Genomic DNA, 16341 nt, shown 5'->3' with positions numbered 1-16341 from the left:
TTTTCGATGATATTCTAATTTTTCGAGTTTCACTTGTATTGTCCAAACTGGGGAAACCAGGCTTAATGCCAAAGTGCAATTTGCCTCTAAACCAGAACTGGAAATGGTATCAACTAGGTTTCCAGTTCTAATTTGGAGGAATGCTATGCCTTGTGGTAAGCATGGCTAGCCAAATTTCAGAAGTCATGGCAAAATAGAGGTATCAGGAGAGAGGGAGGCAAGAAAAAAGCAGATGAGCCCAATGTCCATTAACGATGTTAATAACGTCCATTAACGATGTTGCTAGAAGCACTTGTAAAAATATCCTATGACTTCTGAATTGCTCAGTTATGAAACATAAACTTGTTTACTTACTTATTTAAAACAGCAAAAGGATGATATTGATGTAACCACACTGGACAGAGCACCGTCTTCAAACATCTCAAACCCTAACTATGAAAGCTCCACAACTTCAGCACCAGACTCTTCTTATGATCCATTTTCTGTAAGTTTTCATTTTGATTTTGATAAGATATCAGCAGAACTATACGCTTGAGCTTTTTCTGAAAAAGCGAGAGCATGTAATACGTTGCAGCACCAGTTGGTGGGAGCTGTGTCAATTTACCATGATTTATTTTTAATGTCTCTTGCTACATCAGTGTCTCTGTATGCACGCATGCAAGTCTTAGCTGAACGAAGGGAGTATGTGAAGCAGGGATTCCACTTTCTCTCTGGGAACACCAGACACAGACTTCACCATTGTGATACCCTCCAGGAGCAGGGCTTTTTTCCAGCTGGAATTGAATTTTGCATCAATGAGATACTACTACACAGCCAGCTCCCACTCACTGGATAACCAAACACTATCTCTCTGCCTAATCCTACCTCACAAGATTGCTGTGAGCTGGAGAGCAGTGTTTGCCACCACAAGCTCTTTGGAGAAATCACAAAATGAAAATGACATTCATAAACAAATGCTTTGTTGTACTGATTTTACAGGATGTCAGTAGCAAAATTTATGCCAAAAATGAACACTGTATTGTAACCCATTCTTTTTTTGTATTTTATATAGTGAATTACTTTGTATATTAAAATTAAATTCATATAGAACTACAGCATATAAATTGTAGGTTGTTTTTTCAGGTTTCTGATGAACAACAACTGGTGAGCAGTGGTCCCCAGGATGAGATCTGATGCCTGAATGTGGAGATAAAATACGCAACTTTTCAGCTGAATAAATGTGAAGATACAAGGAAATGCCAAGAATTGTCTGGCTTTTAGGGAGGGACGTTTGAAGACTATGGTAAATTCTCAGCAAAGTTGCTGAAAGCAGTTCGGTTTCTTTAAATGGTGTTTTACTATTATATTGTACAGTTCCTCCTTTTCTGACATCCAGTTGTTTTTCGGGGTTTTCTACTGTTCTGCTTTTAACTCATAATTTTCATGGGGAAAGGAGTGCTCCTTATATGCTGCAGATATAGTTATACATTTAAAAAACAAAAATAATGCATAATAGTGAACATGGGATTGCTGACTTTGCTTGACTGAAATTTGCTCTTGTAGGGGGGCCCTTCGTAAGAATTTTCTCCTTTTAAAAAAGTTTATTCAGATACATTTCATTGCAAAAAGTGGCTTCTCATTTCAGTACCATTCTGTCCAGGCAAAGAGTTACTGGGAGCTTATGTGCCTTTTATTTAACATAATTGGGGGGGAGGGGCAGGTTCTGGTGATTTTATTACTTCCTGATGGATCAGCATAGCTGCCAAGTACCCCGTTTTCCCCGGGAAACCCCCGTTTTTACTTACCTTTTCCCGGTGGTCCCCCGTATCACTTCGTCTCCCGTTTTTCTCCGTTAATTTCTCCTGCCGATGGCCTTTTTTTTTCTGATTTGCCCTTCTATGGGCACAAAAAATGGCCGCCGGCAGCTTCAAAAGTCGCATCTATGCATGACTGGAAGTGCGTAGACACGACTTCCAGTGTCGGCGGTGGCCATTTTTGGTGCCCATAGATGGGTGGCCTGACACCAGAAGTTGCGTCGACGCACTTCCAGTCATGCGTAGAAGCTACTTTTGAAGCTGGTGGCGGCCATTTTTTGTGCCCATAGAAGGGCAAAGAGACACCGGAAGTTACGTCGACGCAACTCCCGGTGTCACACGGCTGCTGGTCCCGGATTCTGCAGTCCGGGACTTGGAAGGTAGGGATCAGTGAAATTATTAAGTCTTATTGCCCCACTGTCAGTTTTTGTTTCCATGGAAGTGGGCTTTAATTAAGCTTCCTTCTTCTAAGAAGGACTATTTTGTTAAAAAAGTAAATAGAGAATGCAAGAAAATTGGCAATTAAGACCATACATTGGGGTAACAGAGATAGGACAGTGGTGCCTTCTCCCTTTGCAACCCATGCTCAGGAGGCAGCAATACAGGCTAAATCTAGGAGTAAACTTAAGATTGTTGCAAAGGCTTCATGAATGGGTGGCCTATGTACATAAGAGATTTTCCCTATGGTTGAAGCAATTGCTGGATAATGTACAGCAACAGCAAGTGCAGAACCTCTTTAACTGTAGAGAGGCGATACGAGGGTAGAAGTAACCATACTAAGTATCCTAATACATTCAGAAGCGAATGAAAGGATTGAATAAATCCAGCCCTTACCTATGGCTGTTAAGAGAGAGTGGGACATTTATATGAACTGAGAACTGATTCTCTTTTAAAGTCACAAGTGATTGAGGAAGGCTACTGTAAATGTGAACGTTAGCATTCTATTTGCAAGACTGCACACAGTAAATCCAAAGCTTAGCAAGAGCTACTTCCACTTTTGTTCAGATCCCACCCAATTATGTAGCGTACTGAATGGCATTTTGTGACTCTGCTATCTCTTAAGAGCTGTTGGGAAGCTTAAAAAGAGGAACGAAGACCCTTGTACTCATTGAAAGAAGTGTAGGATATATAATTGCAATAAATAAATTGTAAAATAATGTACGTATGCTATTGTGACTGATGCCTCTGATTTCGGAGAATAATTCAGGTGAAACTTTCTGCTAGTGGAAAGCAGTGCTATAAAAAGAATACAGGCGTCTCCCCACTTACATGCATTTGACTCATGTGCGGCACCAGGAAATAATTCAAACTAAACTTCAAAAAAGGGCAAAAACAGCCTGGAAAACAGTGGGTAAATGGCTAGTGGTCCACCTCTGAATTACAGCCACTTGTTTCCACATCGTCCTCCAGTGGTGAAAAAAACAGAGAGCCACCGTTGCCACCATTCATGGCAGTCTGGTAAGTACTGCTGGTGTTTTGAAGGTTTTTTCCAAGGGTTTCGAGAAGGTGTTTAGGTGGTGCTCCTCGCTATATGTGATTTCATGTATACATGTGGTACCTGGGAACAGGACCCCCCACATAAGTGGGCAAACACCTGTACTGAACAGGGTGGATAAGGATCTTAAGCAGGTTCCCTGTGGATGTAATATCACATCTTGTAGACTTCTAGTTTAAAATTCAGAGCGTTGTGTGTAATTGCCACCCTTTCTCTTCAAATACAGTTTCATGCTGCTGGAGGCTTTTCTATTTCAGATAAATTTCTAAAACCAACAATGACAACTTCCAGACTAATTGTAATCTTAATGAATGTGACAAGACATTTATTGCATGGTGTTGTACCAGAGACATTTTGGGATACAAAAAGGAAAAGTTAGCTGGCAGATTCTATTTTTGGGAGGTCAGTTTGTCAAGAAGTAAACTACTGACTTCCTTTTTGGTATTCAGATACTGACAAAATTCCACATGGCTACAATATCAGGAGTTGTGGGTGCTACAATAAGTGATTACAGTGCTTTTAAATAACAGCAGTAACAGAAATGAGCAAATGTTAGTTTGTAGCTGATTAGGCCCCAATCACTTCACATGCAAGAACATTTTACAATATATGACATTATGTAGCAGCAAATAAGCACCAGTTAATATACTTTGTATACAAAGAAATAAAAGTAATCTGCAATAGAAGTACCGGTAGTTTTCTACAAAGCGGTTTTGTACAAAAATTCTGTGTGTTGAAGGAGTGTTCTCATAAACCTGTCAAACACTTTACTTTATGCCATAATTTTCTAGAATACAAACTAATTCTATTCTTTAACATCTTCTCCAAATACAGTCTTTTAAAGGGGCTTTGGAAGCCTAGAATATTAGATGCATTTCAAGTGACACCAAGTCTTGGTTACGCTTTAACAATCAAGTCCAAACCCTTGGATTTTCTGTTTAAAGGGCTTTCCCCTCTTTTTTAAAAAGCAATAAAACAGAGGTAACTTGACCAATGACACAGCAGTGTTTCATCCACTCTAGTACAGAGCATTGGCAGTTATGCATACCAAGTATAGCATTTATAGGCAGAAAAACATCACCAAACCAGCATCACCAAAAGACAAGCTCAAGCCCCCCCTCTGCATAAGATGGCAATTGGGCTACATGGCCAGCACATCATAGGAAACTGCCCAATACCAAGTCTGATCAGTGGTGTTGGCAGTGGCTAGCGGTGGCTCTTCAGTGTCCCAGGTAGGGGCCTTTCTCGAACCCCTAACTGGGATTGGCAGGGCTTGAACCTGGGGGTTGTACACCTGCACACAAAGTAGATGCTCTGCCACTAAGCCACCGCCTCTCCACTCCTCAGAAAACTAAGTACGGTAAGTCTCTCAATGCAAAAGCAATTATAAAAAGTAGGGGAAATACTTAATGCCAGAAAGGGAGCTCCTTGGTGCTTTAGGGGATCACTGCAAAGGGACACCAAAAACAAAGTTTGATATCTGATCGTCCATGTGAACATAGCTCTCAGACAAAATGGGCTTCCAATCTCCCTTCAAGATGCCAGCACATCATCCAAGCCAATTGGTTTAATTCGCATTGCACTGCATTCACGTGATCCAGCCATTCAGGGATCATGTCAGTGCAACTGAAAACAGGGGGAAATGATGCCAAAGCAATAAAGGGAGGAGAAGAGCTCCACACCCCACCCCAAAGCCATAGCTTTCAAGGCAAAGAGGAAAATTAAAAACTTCAGCTTGGCATTGCTTAGAAGTCTATTTCAATGAACTGAAATGCCGGACCATATTGAGTCATGCAAGCAGGCAGTTCTTAAGCAACACAGAGAATTAGAACAATGCAATTAAAAGCCTCTCACGTACGGTACATACAAAATGTATACAAACTAGTAACACACAAACTTTACCTGACCAGCATTGGGGGGACCGAATTATTTCCTAAAAATAAAGAGAACAATTCTTTCTGAATTTTGAAGAACTTCAGCAAACAAAATACATGACTTCTAAAAATTTAAAAAAGGGAATTGTTTCAAGGCACCCTTCCACAACCTGGTGCTCTAGAATCCAGATGGTGATGGACCTCAAACTCCTATCATACTTAACTACCGGCTCTGCTAATGGGAGTTGGGAGTAAAACAATGTCTGGTACCAGGTTGGGAAAGGCTGTTTTAAGCTGCCAGCATGGCCAATGGTCAAGGATGATGGGAGTTGCATTCCAACGATAGCACTTTGGAAGGGAACCTAAGTTGTACATTTGGACTCCAATCTAGCTTGCACACAATTTGTTACATAGCAACTACTGGCTCCAGGTAGAGAGGGTTTGTCCTCCATCTGAATCAGCCCAGCCAAGTCCAGTAGGACTCAGATGAGCATTCAGATGCACATCTGCATACAGAAACCTAATTCTGCATGCAGATGATCTCTGCAAACACATTCTGAAAGTTGTAAATTAAATTTAGGTTTGTAAGTATGGCACACGTTTAAACTTTCCCCCTGCTTGGAAGCAGCTGTGGGGAGAACACAAGATTTATTACCGCCTCATAGCTTCAAAACTTATTGAAATGTTCTATTTCTTTCTCCAACTAGAAGAAAACTAGCTGTAATTTAAGATAAATCCAGATTCAAAACACGTCCAGAATCCAAAGTGATGCTCATCTGGTTAAACCACACCAGAGTGATATATCGGGCTGCATGTCATACAACTAGAAATATCTTAAATTGTTGTTTTATGTGCAAATAATTTTCTTTTCCAGCAAATATTCAGCTGGGGGAAGGGATCTATTTTCTATTAGTGCAACATGACCTATCAGCTCTCACTAAAACCGAGAAAAGAGACCTAAATAGAAATATTTGCACTAATAGTTACTACAGCTATTATAGAAGAGATCATTGCTTTTAAAGATACATTCATGTCACGATAAATATACTTTGCTCTACTGAGTCAGTGGAAGAGGGGAGGAAGGTGGTCAATGTTTGTCATTATAAAAACCAAGGGGGAGAAAAGAAAACTTATTTGATTTGAATCATCTCTTGCAGAAATGGTATTCTGAATGTACCAGTGCACAGTTGGTCTGACCATGTCGGGAGTTCATGCTGCAAAGGAGTCCTCCTTGGATAAAATGTGTAGTCATGGTCATAGTTCAAAAGGCAACTCAATGATGCCATGTAAATATCAGCAAAGCGAGACAAGCGTCTTAAAAAATAGGTTGGGTTCTGGTCAGTCCTGAATAAGCTTCCAAACTGAGAATTGAAGAAGTTCCTCGTTGTTTCTCTGGGAGTGGTAAAAAAAGATACACATTCTTAGAATTGTCAACCACTTAAGGGAAACCAAGCCTTACATTGTGCTTAACAGTTAAACCAAAGATACTTTCTTTCCCCAGTTAAAACCAGTTTATTTATATATTTAAACAAGGTACCACACTATTTTGTTAATTGAAAGTCACCTTCAGAAAGCATCAGTTTCATCTTGCTTCACAGATATCAAAGAATCACAGAGTTGGAAGGGATCCTGGGGGGTCAATCTTGTCCAACCCCCTGCAATGCAGGAGGAATATGCAGCTGTCCCATATGGGGGTCGAACCTGCAACCTTGGCATTATCAACACCATACTCGAACCCAGTGGTCCTCAACCTTGGGCCTCCAGATGTTTTTGGCCTACAACTCCCATGATCTCTAGCTAGCAGGACCAGTGGTCAGGGATGATGGGAATTGTAGTCTCAAAACATCTGGAGGCCCAAGGTTGAGGACCACTGCTCTAACCAACTGAGCTGACTTCTAAGACAGAAAATCCAGAGGTGGAAACTTCGCCAACTCTTTCCCCTCTGCGTTTTGCAATGTCTTTAAAATGTGCTCCTGACAAAGATTGCAGACAGCGTAGATATACGTTGCATTTATTTGATAGTTCAACTTATGTACTGCCCATTCAGTACAGCTCTCAAGATGGTTTGCAAACCCATTTCCAATAATAAAAGAACATTCAAACAATTAAGCCAACTATAAATAATGCAAACAGCTAAAAAAAAACTAAACCAACACAGGCATAGCTAGTAAAACTATCTGAAACCAATAGGGAGATAATTTGGTGCAAGTATCTAAAAGCACCCATCGTAGTGAAAAGGAAAGTAAAATAGGAGGTGGGAAGATCAGGGAAAACTACAAATGGCTCAATGTCATATATAGTTTGGCCCCTGGAATCACAGTCACAGGGGTAAGAAGAAACATCAAAAGCTTAAGTTCATCGATTCACAGCAAGACTTCGAAGACATATGCAGTGTCCTGATATTGTACCTCTGACCCACATACTTCTCTTGTAACCCATATTAATTTGGTCATTCCTTCTGCTTATCCCACTCCTAGTTACACCCCTGCTGACAGTGTCAGTCAATGCTGGGGTTTAAGTTAGTGTCAGTTTTAAGTACTGCCAGTTTTTTTTAAAAAAAGGTATTAAGTTTCAAGGTCTGTGTTCTGAGAAATAATCATTTCCATTATGCTTAAAGTTCTGATGGCCTGGAATGACGAATAATCCTTTCACATATAAAGAACATCCAAGGCAAAAGTTTAGACCAGTTTTTCACCTCAAGTGGTTGGAGGAGAAAAGGGAAGTATTTGGTGGAAATAGTTTGTGAAAAGACAACAAAGAACTCAAAGTGTGCGCTACAATATTGCGTCAGGGCTCCTGTGACTTCCCAGAGCAAGCATGTGATTATTTTGGGGAGGAGAGAAGCAGCAATAGGTGCATTCTCTAGTTTTGTGTTATGTCACACCCCATGGCAGCCATTCTGTGATTGGTACCTATAGCACTCTCTCAAAATTCGGTATGCCCACTGGTTCAAAATGGCTACCAACCACATCCTGGACATATTCAGCTAATTAGAGGAGTCCCATCTCCCCATGTCACCTATTGCTTCATAACCTTGATCACAAAATGATGCTCCTGGTTATACTGTATTTTGCAAGACAGTACAAAAAAGGAAACCTTCAGCCAATTAAATTGTTTCCCCAACAGCCAGATTTGGTATCCAATGGTGTTGAATACTCTACTGTATCTACTACTATTAAGAAAAGTAATGGGAAAACACAGCAAACTGGGCACTGTCGTACATTGCTAAAAGCTCGTATCTGGATTTGCATTTTCAAATCTTGAAACACACTCCCAATGTTAATGCTTACCTCATTTCCTTTCTTTCCTTTTTCCACTCGTGTAAAATCAGCTGAGAGTCTGGATCCTTGTGAACCTGAAATGATAACAGGCAACCTTGTATGTTCTTAACACAGACTCCTTAACAGGAAAAGGACATGAGTATATTGTAGTGTAATCATGTCTGCACACCATTAAGAAATTTGACACGGATAAACGTGAACAAGATAAGAGCTGTGGCTTTTTAACTTGTCAGCACTAAGCTAATGTACTGTGTAGGAGCAGGGGATTGTATCCGCCAGTGGAACAGGGAGGAAAGCTGTTTTCAACCACCACCCCCTAACCTGACAGCACCCCATGCCTCCCCCCTAAACCAGCTCTGCAAGGTCCCCCATCCCTGGGGGTGGGGGGAAGAATTGCCAGAAATTGTTTCCCTTATCCGACTGTTAGAAGCCTTGCTGTCAGCTGTGTGACACCAACTGATAAAACCCATTACTGTGGCTTTTAACAATGCCACAGAATTTTTACATGGGTGTAGGGGAAGAATACAATTGCTTTGGGTGCAAGAATATTTGCATGAAGAGGTCCATGTGTCTACAAGAGACGGCAGGAGAAACAGACTTAAATATAATTCCTGATGAAAAGCTGTTTTCATGCTTAACTTCTGATGGCCCATATTTCTGCCCATTTTTAAATTACATTGGCAATACCGGAAACCCTAGAGGAATTTGTAGAAAGGGCTGAAGGCAGCTAGAATGAGCACAACAAACCTGCATGTGTTCCAGTAATCCAGTGAGAGTCTGAAGCCAGGTCATGGTCTGAATGTATTGCTCTGTGTTCATGATCTTAATCTCTGTCCGTAACTCCGGAATAATTGCACCTGTTCGCCAGCCGTGCTTTAAGGTCAAATCCTATTTTGCCAGCCAGGATTACAAGACACAAAAGTGTTAGTGTTAAAAACAATTCAATGTGTACTTTCTACTCTTTCACCCTAAAGGCCATTTGTAAGATAATTCTTGCTTATACATAAGCAGCAGTTACAAGCTAAGTGGATCAGCTGGGCCACTGTACAAATAATTAAGAGGAACAAACCAAGTGGGAATCCATCTGATACCAGGTAGCCAGGCTGGAGAGCCCAGGGAGTAAACAAGACACAGCTGACCAGGAAGAACATTTCTGTCAGGAGAACAGGGAGGCAAACTAATTGGGGGGAAGTATTGTAACATGTGAAATATTAACCGAACCTGCGTTAAGCTGCTTAAACGGGATAAGAAAATTTATCCTCCTGTTGTAATAAGGAGCCTGGGGCCAAAAGAAGAAAAAAGGCCCACTGCATTCCTCTGCAAACTTGGAAGTAATCCCCAAAGAGCAAGCATGCAAAGGATCTAGCTCAGTATTGCCAAAAATGACTGGAAGTGGTTCTCCAGGGTTATTCTCAGTTCTAATGTTGATGTTTTATCCTATATATTATGCACAACACACCCTGGAATCTGCTAGTGCTGCCTTGCAGGATAAAAGTGAGATGAGCAGCACTCCATCATTGCATTTTTACACACATGATATCCAAGGGACCACACAGACCCTTTCACTGTCACTGCAGGGGGGAAAGCCTGTCTTAAAAAATAAACCCAGCGAAAGACTGGCATTTTTATACTTTGCTATTACAAAACAATCTCTAACAAAAAAAATAGAATAGCTTGCTTTACTTTAAAGTTACTCTGAAATACATTTAATTCTCCTAGCCCTCTGTATACAGAGTCAATTTTGGGCTAGCCCTGATGTGATAAGCATCCTTCCCAGACAGAAAAAAGGAGGCTTCGGAAATTAAAAACTCAGTGCTAAAACAGCACTTGCAACCGCAAGTCCCTTACTAGCTTCTGTGCTGCAGCTTCCATCATTAGAAGGAAGTACTCAGATCACTGGGCTCCACTTCTACTATCAATGGATGTACTATCAATGGATGTAAAAGCTTCTCAATGCGTAGTTTAGCTGTAGCCTGATGAAACACATCGCATGGGCCCTCCAGACAAGTCATTGGTCACATTCCTGGGAACTGCTGGGGCTGGCAGGGAGATTTCCTATGCAATCAGGCCCTTCTGGGCATTAGAGCAGATTTCATATGTTACAACTACCAAGAAAAGTGGTTCTTCTTTCCCCTTCTGCACCTTCCATGTGATTGGCAGGTGGAAGGATAACTTAACTGCTGAATGTCAGCCCAACGACTGTGATGTAGTAGTCACAAGGTGTTTCAATTAATCCCTGTTTTAGCACAAACTATGACAGGTCTCTTTGCAACAGGCACAGCCCTCCATCCATGTGTCAATAACAGGCACACTCAAGGACTTTACCAATTGCAGCTGCAAAGCTACCACTCTGTATATCACCTTGGCTACCTAGTGGATAACTGAGTTAAAATGAGCACCCATAAAAATATCAAACAGTCTGGTGCTGAGGTTCTTATAGAGGCCCACCACACATGGTCAGCTGCTAAAATGTGGAGTTCTCAAAGCTGGGAACATCCCCAAACCTAAATCCAATTTCTATTGCACAAACTGCTTTGTAATTCCTAACCCATCATCTTATTTATTGCTATTTTTGGCCTGAGCATTAGTCTGCAAAGCTGTCCTTATCTCTTCCTCAGCCTCATTATTGAGATACATTAAGTAATATTTTACCCAGCTTACATTTATAGACATGGAAAAGATGTTGTCCTGTTAAGTTTTGAAGTTAGAGTGTGTGTGTGAGAGAGAGAGAGCACATACAAGAGTCCACTGCAAAGTGTAAGAGATCTGAAATACTCAAAAAGGCAAAGTACAATTCTCCACTTAAATATAACAGTAACTCGTTTTGAACTGCAATTATTCCTGTTTTAGGCCACTGTGCAGAGCCAAACGGTATGAATGTCCCAGAAGACCTGTAAATGCCCTCTTAGTAGTCATAATAACCCCAGAACTAATTGGTATGTACTGTGAGAATGAACTCATATGTGCTTATCTGCTTGCACTGAAGCTTGGAAGCCTTAGTTTTTATATTTAGCTAGTTGGGAAAGGAGAGGCTAACCCTAACCCTTATCCAAGCGATGGATGGGAGTCAGGAATGGACTTCTATCCCAGGGGTGGTTATAACTGGGTTATTGCTGCCAGCTTACGTAGCTTGCTTTTTGATGAAGTAACCCATACACTATTAGCCCCTCACAGACAAAGCCATTATGCTTGCCACTTCGGCATGTGTCCCGAGGTGTAGCGGCGAGGAATCCTGCATTGCACTGCTGTATCTAAGTCTCCTGATATATCTCTATGATAAAGCACTAGAACTGATCACTCTGGGGTTTTGTTCATCTTCCTTTGGGATCCCTGCCACTGCGTCTTTCAGAACATCAGTCAATCCTTCGCCCCGGTCTGTATTTGAACCCACAGGAAATGACAGCCATCCATATCTAGCCTTTTCATTTTCATTTTTATTTTAGAAAAACTTTATTGAGAGAAAAGAAAAAAAATAAGAGATACATCCAATTTTCAGAACCAAAAAGAAAGATTATATGTATCTATATAAAGTGTAGAAATTAAAATATAAGTTACATAACACAACAGAAATATCCTGCGATTCACACGCGATTGTACAAATGAATAAACTCAAAATTTCTCTAAAATTTCAATGTACCAAATGTGATCTAAAATAAATTCTTATTTCAACATTTGTCAATGCTTCCAATCCTTTCCATTATACCTAATTTCCAAACTGATCTTTCTCACAGGTTTGATGTTATTTGGTTTTCTTCTTCTATCTTCTCTTTTTTATTTTATACTTTTTATCTCTCTGTTTGTCTCTACATTACAAATACCGTTCTATGTCTGTCAATATTGAGTTGTTATTACTATGTGTTATTAAATATTCTCTGAAACTGGTCCACTCTTTTGATATCTTTTGAATACCTGTTCCTCGCACCCATCCCGTCATTTTCGCTAGCTGTAAGTATTCAATCATTAAAACCTGCCATTCGGTGACTGTTGGGGTTATTTCACCTTTCCACTTCCTAGCTACGAGAACTCTGGCAGCCGTCAGGCAGTACATCAGAAGTGTTCTGGATTCCTTCTTAAATTCAGGTGGTAAGATACTCAGTAGGAATAATTCTGGCTTTTTTTTAATGTTTTCCTAAATAGTTTTTTGATTTCGTTATAGATGTTATTCCAGTATGTCTTTATTGCATCACAAGTCCACCACATGTGGAAATAGGATCCTGACTCTTTTTTACATCTCCAGCATGGTGGATTCCTCCCTTTGTACATTTTAGCTAACTTTTGTGGGGAGAGGTGCCACCTATAAAACATTTTCATGTTATGTTCACTTAGGGTGTAGCACGCCGTAAATTTTATATCCCTCATCCAGAGTTGTTCCCACTGCTCCATGGTGATATTATGCCCACAATCCTGTGCCCACTTAATCATTACAGTTTTGGTTAGCTCTTCTTTGGTTTCCCACTCTAACAAATAGTCATATAATCCTGCTATATATTTTTTCTTCTTTGTTAAGAATTCCTTTTCAAACCTTGATGTTTCTGTGGATAACCCATTTTTTATGTCTATATTTAGTTTTTGACGTAGCTGAAAATATTGCAGCCAGTCAGTTAATAATCCTTTTATGTCTTCATATTTCTTTAATTTTATCTCTCCATTTTCGATATCTATGACTGCTCTGTATGTGGGCCAGCTCCCTTCCATATTTCTTCTTTTAACTGCAAAAGCCTCGGTTGGGCAAGTCCAAAGTGGGACTTTGGGCTCCAGTATTCCTTTGTGTTTGTTCCAGATGTTGTACAGTGATCTAACAATGTGGTCTAAGGATCCTCTGTGGGATTTTATTTTACCATATAGCAGATAAGCGTGCCATCCAAATCTTGAATTGTGGCCCTCTAAATCCAACATTTCTTTATCCTGTAGTGTGATCCATTCTCTCATCCATAGTAACCCCGCCACTGTATGATACAGTTCTAAATCAGGGAGGGCGAAACCTCCTCTCTCCTTCCTGTCAATCAGTAGCTGATGTTTGATCCTCGGTTTTTTTCCGTTCCAGACAAATCTAGAAATATCTTTTTTCCAGTCTTTAAACCAGTTTTTGCCCCCTAATATGGGCATTGTCTGGAACAGGAACATCATCTTTGAAAGGATGTTCATTTTCACAACCGAGATCCGGCCCCACAGGGATAGATGGAGCTTATTCCAGATTTCCATATTTTTTCTAATTTCTTTCCAGACCTTATTGTAGTTGTCCTCGATCAAATTTAGATTATTGTTCAAGATCCAAATTCCTAGATACTTTACCTTCTTTTTTATTTCCAATTTTGTTTCATTCCGAAGTTTATCTTTTTCTTCTTTGGTTAAATTTTTGGTTAACAATTTGGTCTTGGAAAAATTTATTTTAAGCCCCATCGATCCGCCGAATTTTTTGATTATGTCTAAGGCTACTGGTACTCCAATTTCTGGCTCTTGAGTGGTTATAATTAGGTCATCTGCGTAGGCTCTGACCTTATATGTATTTTTCCCCAGTTTGATTCCTTTTACTTTCTCCTCATTTCTAATATGGTGGAGAAGTGGTTCTAACGCCAGAATGAATAATAACGGCGAGAGATGGCATCCTTGCCTTGTTCCTTTATTTATTGTAATTCTGTCTGTTAGGTTACCATTTATTAAGAGCCTAGCTGTCTGTCGTTCATATCTAGCCTTTTCATACAGCCCAAAAACTTAGCCAAGCACCCTGCAGCCTTGCTTCCAACCATTAAATAAAACTCAGAACTACGTAGAAGGTGCAATAAGAAGCTTATGTTTCCCCGAACAGAAACAAGTAATCCCATCAGTGCTTTACTCACTTTTGTGGCAGAAACTTGGCGCTTTGGTCTACTTTTTTCATAAGTCTCCCTGTTTTACAAATTATTTTCACAGTACGCAGGTCATTTCTGTAGACATGACCAGCTTTTATCAAACAAACAGGTAGGGGGGCAAGTTACTTACTGCTAAATCGCTATAAATGTGATCGCCGAAATACAAGACTTTGGAACCTCTCCAGCCAGTCAGCTTTAGAAACTCATATAAGTTGCCCTACGAGAGAAGGAAGGAAAGACAAAGTTATGGGTCATAAACAGAACCTGCCGACTGTCATGCTGGGCAGCTTGCCCTCTCCGAGGAAGAGTAAAATCTTTGCTTTTCACATGAAAAGCAGATGCTAATATTGTCAAGGAGAAACACACAGGTGGCCTGATACTGAGTTAGATAGAGCAATGGTCTGAATCTGTATTATTTAGAATGACTGGCAGCAGTTTTCTGAGCCTTCCTTGGAAGATGCCAGGGATGGAACCTGGAATGCTCTATATGCAAAGCAAGCATCTTCCCACCAGGCTATGGTCCTTTCCCTAGAATAAAATGCATTTTTGCTCTCACATAGCAGCCCCGTGACAAGCTAGGAGGTTTATGCTCTCAACCGTTGCCTATGCTGAATACCGTCTTGCTCACCTCTTTCTAAATAAATTACCAAAATCTACAGGGGAAAAATGGCTGCCCACTAGGGAACTCCCTAGAGGGGTCAGTCCCCACAGGGCTGATGATCAGCTGATACAGACAATGAGCATGCACGCGCGCACACACACACACACACACACACACACTTTTCAATGCTGCTGACTACGGTTGCTCTGGATTTTGTGTATGTTCACCATGATTGTCAGGAAGGTCCAGTTTGAATGGGAAAAGGTGAGGGGTATAAATATTTAAACAAACAAAAACATACCTGTTTGTATATCTGGCCTTTCTGCAGTTGATGGATTTTGTCCCATAGCAAAACACCTCTCTCATTCACCTTACGGAAAGGTCTATTTAAAAAACGAGAGAGGGAGTGCACAAAGATCAATGACCCAATAGTACTACTGCCATCACCACTCAATTGAAACAGATACGACCAGAATATTAGAAGAAGAAATTAGAAGATACTCCTGCAGAGTATCCCTGCCGCCGCCCTGCCCCCCCCAAAAAAAAACCAGCTTCAGAAGAGTAGGAATAGTCTTCATTCAGTAAATCCTGTTGAGGCACAACAACTTACATTTGGATGATCCTGGAAGTCCCTTCCAGTTGTAAATATTGATCATCACTGAGGGAACTGGGTGACCAACCCTTTTGGTAAAAACCAGCAGTAGCCCTGGTGAAGGACTTCAGAAAGCCTCTTCACTGAAACCCTGGCTGCTCACCATAGATCTTTAAGTCACACAGTGTGACCATAGTAAATTATAAAGCAGCCTAATTTGCAAAGAGGTCAGCTCTTAATCAGATGCCATCAGCTTTTATTACCTGAGTCTTTAAGATAAACTCTCAACCCTTTTTGGATATTAACCACCCATTACATTTACCTGGCCTCCTGCATCAGCACAGTTCTGTTTGTTTGTTTGTTTGTTTGTTTTTAACTTCTTCTTCAACCAGAAGTCCAAAGCATGAGATTAATGCACATTCTAGTGCAACTTTTCTCAAATGGTGGGACAGTAACCAGCCATGGACCTCCATTCACTTTCAGGTGGGCCTCAGTGCTACAGCCCACCAGGGGCCTTCTCACTTGCTTACCCTGCCCCTTGGCCCTTCCATGGCCTTTTGGTTTGACCAATGTCATCAACCACTGCTCCTTGCCATGCATATTGTGTAGGAACATGCAGGAGATGGTTAGAGGCTCACAAGGTTGGAAGGTGAGGGAGGATAAAGACAGGAAAACATGATGGGTGGACATAGGGACTGGCTGAGTGTGAGAAAGAGAAAGGGGGGAGCGGGGAAGAGGCAAAAGTGGTGGTCTGAGAGGAAAAGGAGAAGAAGTGTCCAAGATCACTTTTGCATCCTCTGTCGCCTTTGCTTCACACATGCATGTACACTCATATCCCCACTCCACCAGAGTTCCT

At 40.9% G+C, this 16341-nt stretch overlaps 2 protein-coding genes across 4 annotated transcripts in view; one reads left to right on the top strand and one right to left on the bottom strand.

Annotated features, from left to right (window-relative positions):
* STAB2 (stabilin 2) overlaps window positions 1-2958 on the top strand; it is an 88643-nt gene extending 85685 nt beyond the window's left edge. The window contains exons 68-69 of the mRNA XM_060279901.2: window positions 368-484; window positions 1123-2958. Coding sequence (XP_060135884.1) covers window positions 368-484; window positions 1123-1173 — 168 coding nt within the window. The 3' untranslated portion in view covers window positions 1174-2958. The remainder of the gene's footprint in view (window positions 1-367; window positions 485-1122) is intronic.
* Window positions 2959-3584: 626 nt separating this feature from the next.
* NT5DC3 (5'-nucleotidase domain containing 3) overlaps window positions 3585-16341 on the bottom strand; it is a 37081-nt gene continuing 24324 nt past the window's right edge. For 2 of the 3 annotated variants that reach the window (XM_035127550.3, XM_088676756.1), the window contains 5 exons: window positions 15195-15276; window positions 14423-14509; window positions 9191-9331; window positions 8453-8517; window positions 6159-6554 (listed from right to left, as the gene is read on the bottom strand). In XM_035127550.3, coding sequence (XP_034983441.1) covers window positions 6293-6554; window positions 8453-8517; window positions 9191-9331; window positions 14423-14509; window positions 15195-15276 — 637 coding nt within the window. In that variant the 3' untranslated portion in view covers window positions 6159-6292. Of the gene's footprint in view, window positions 5222-6158; window positions 6555-8452; window positions 8518-9190; window positions 9332-14422; window positions 14510-15194; window positions 15277-16341 lie in introns of those variants that run through there. The other variant, XM_035127551.3, reaches the window with a different exon arrangement.

Source organism: Zootoca vivipara, chromosome 9, assembly GCF_965207765.1.
Source record: "Zootoca vivipara chromosome 9, rZooViv2.hap1.1, whole genome shotgun sequence".
NCBI lineage: Eukaryota > Metazoa > Chordata > Lepidosauria > Squamata > Lacertidae > Zootoca > Zootoca vivipara.
This window is presented reverse-complemented; position numbering and strand designations above follow the sequence as displayed.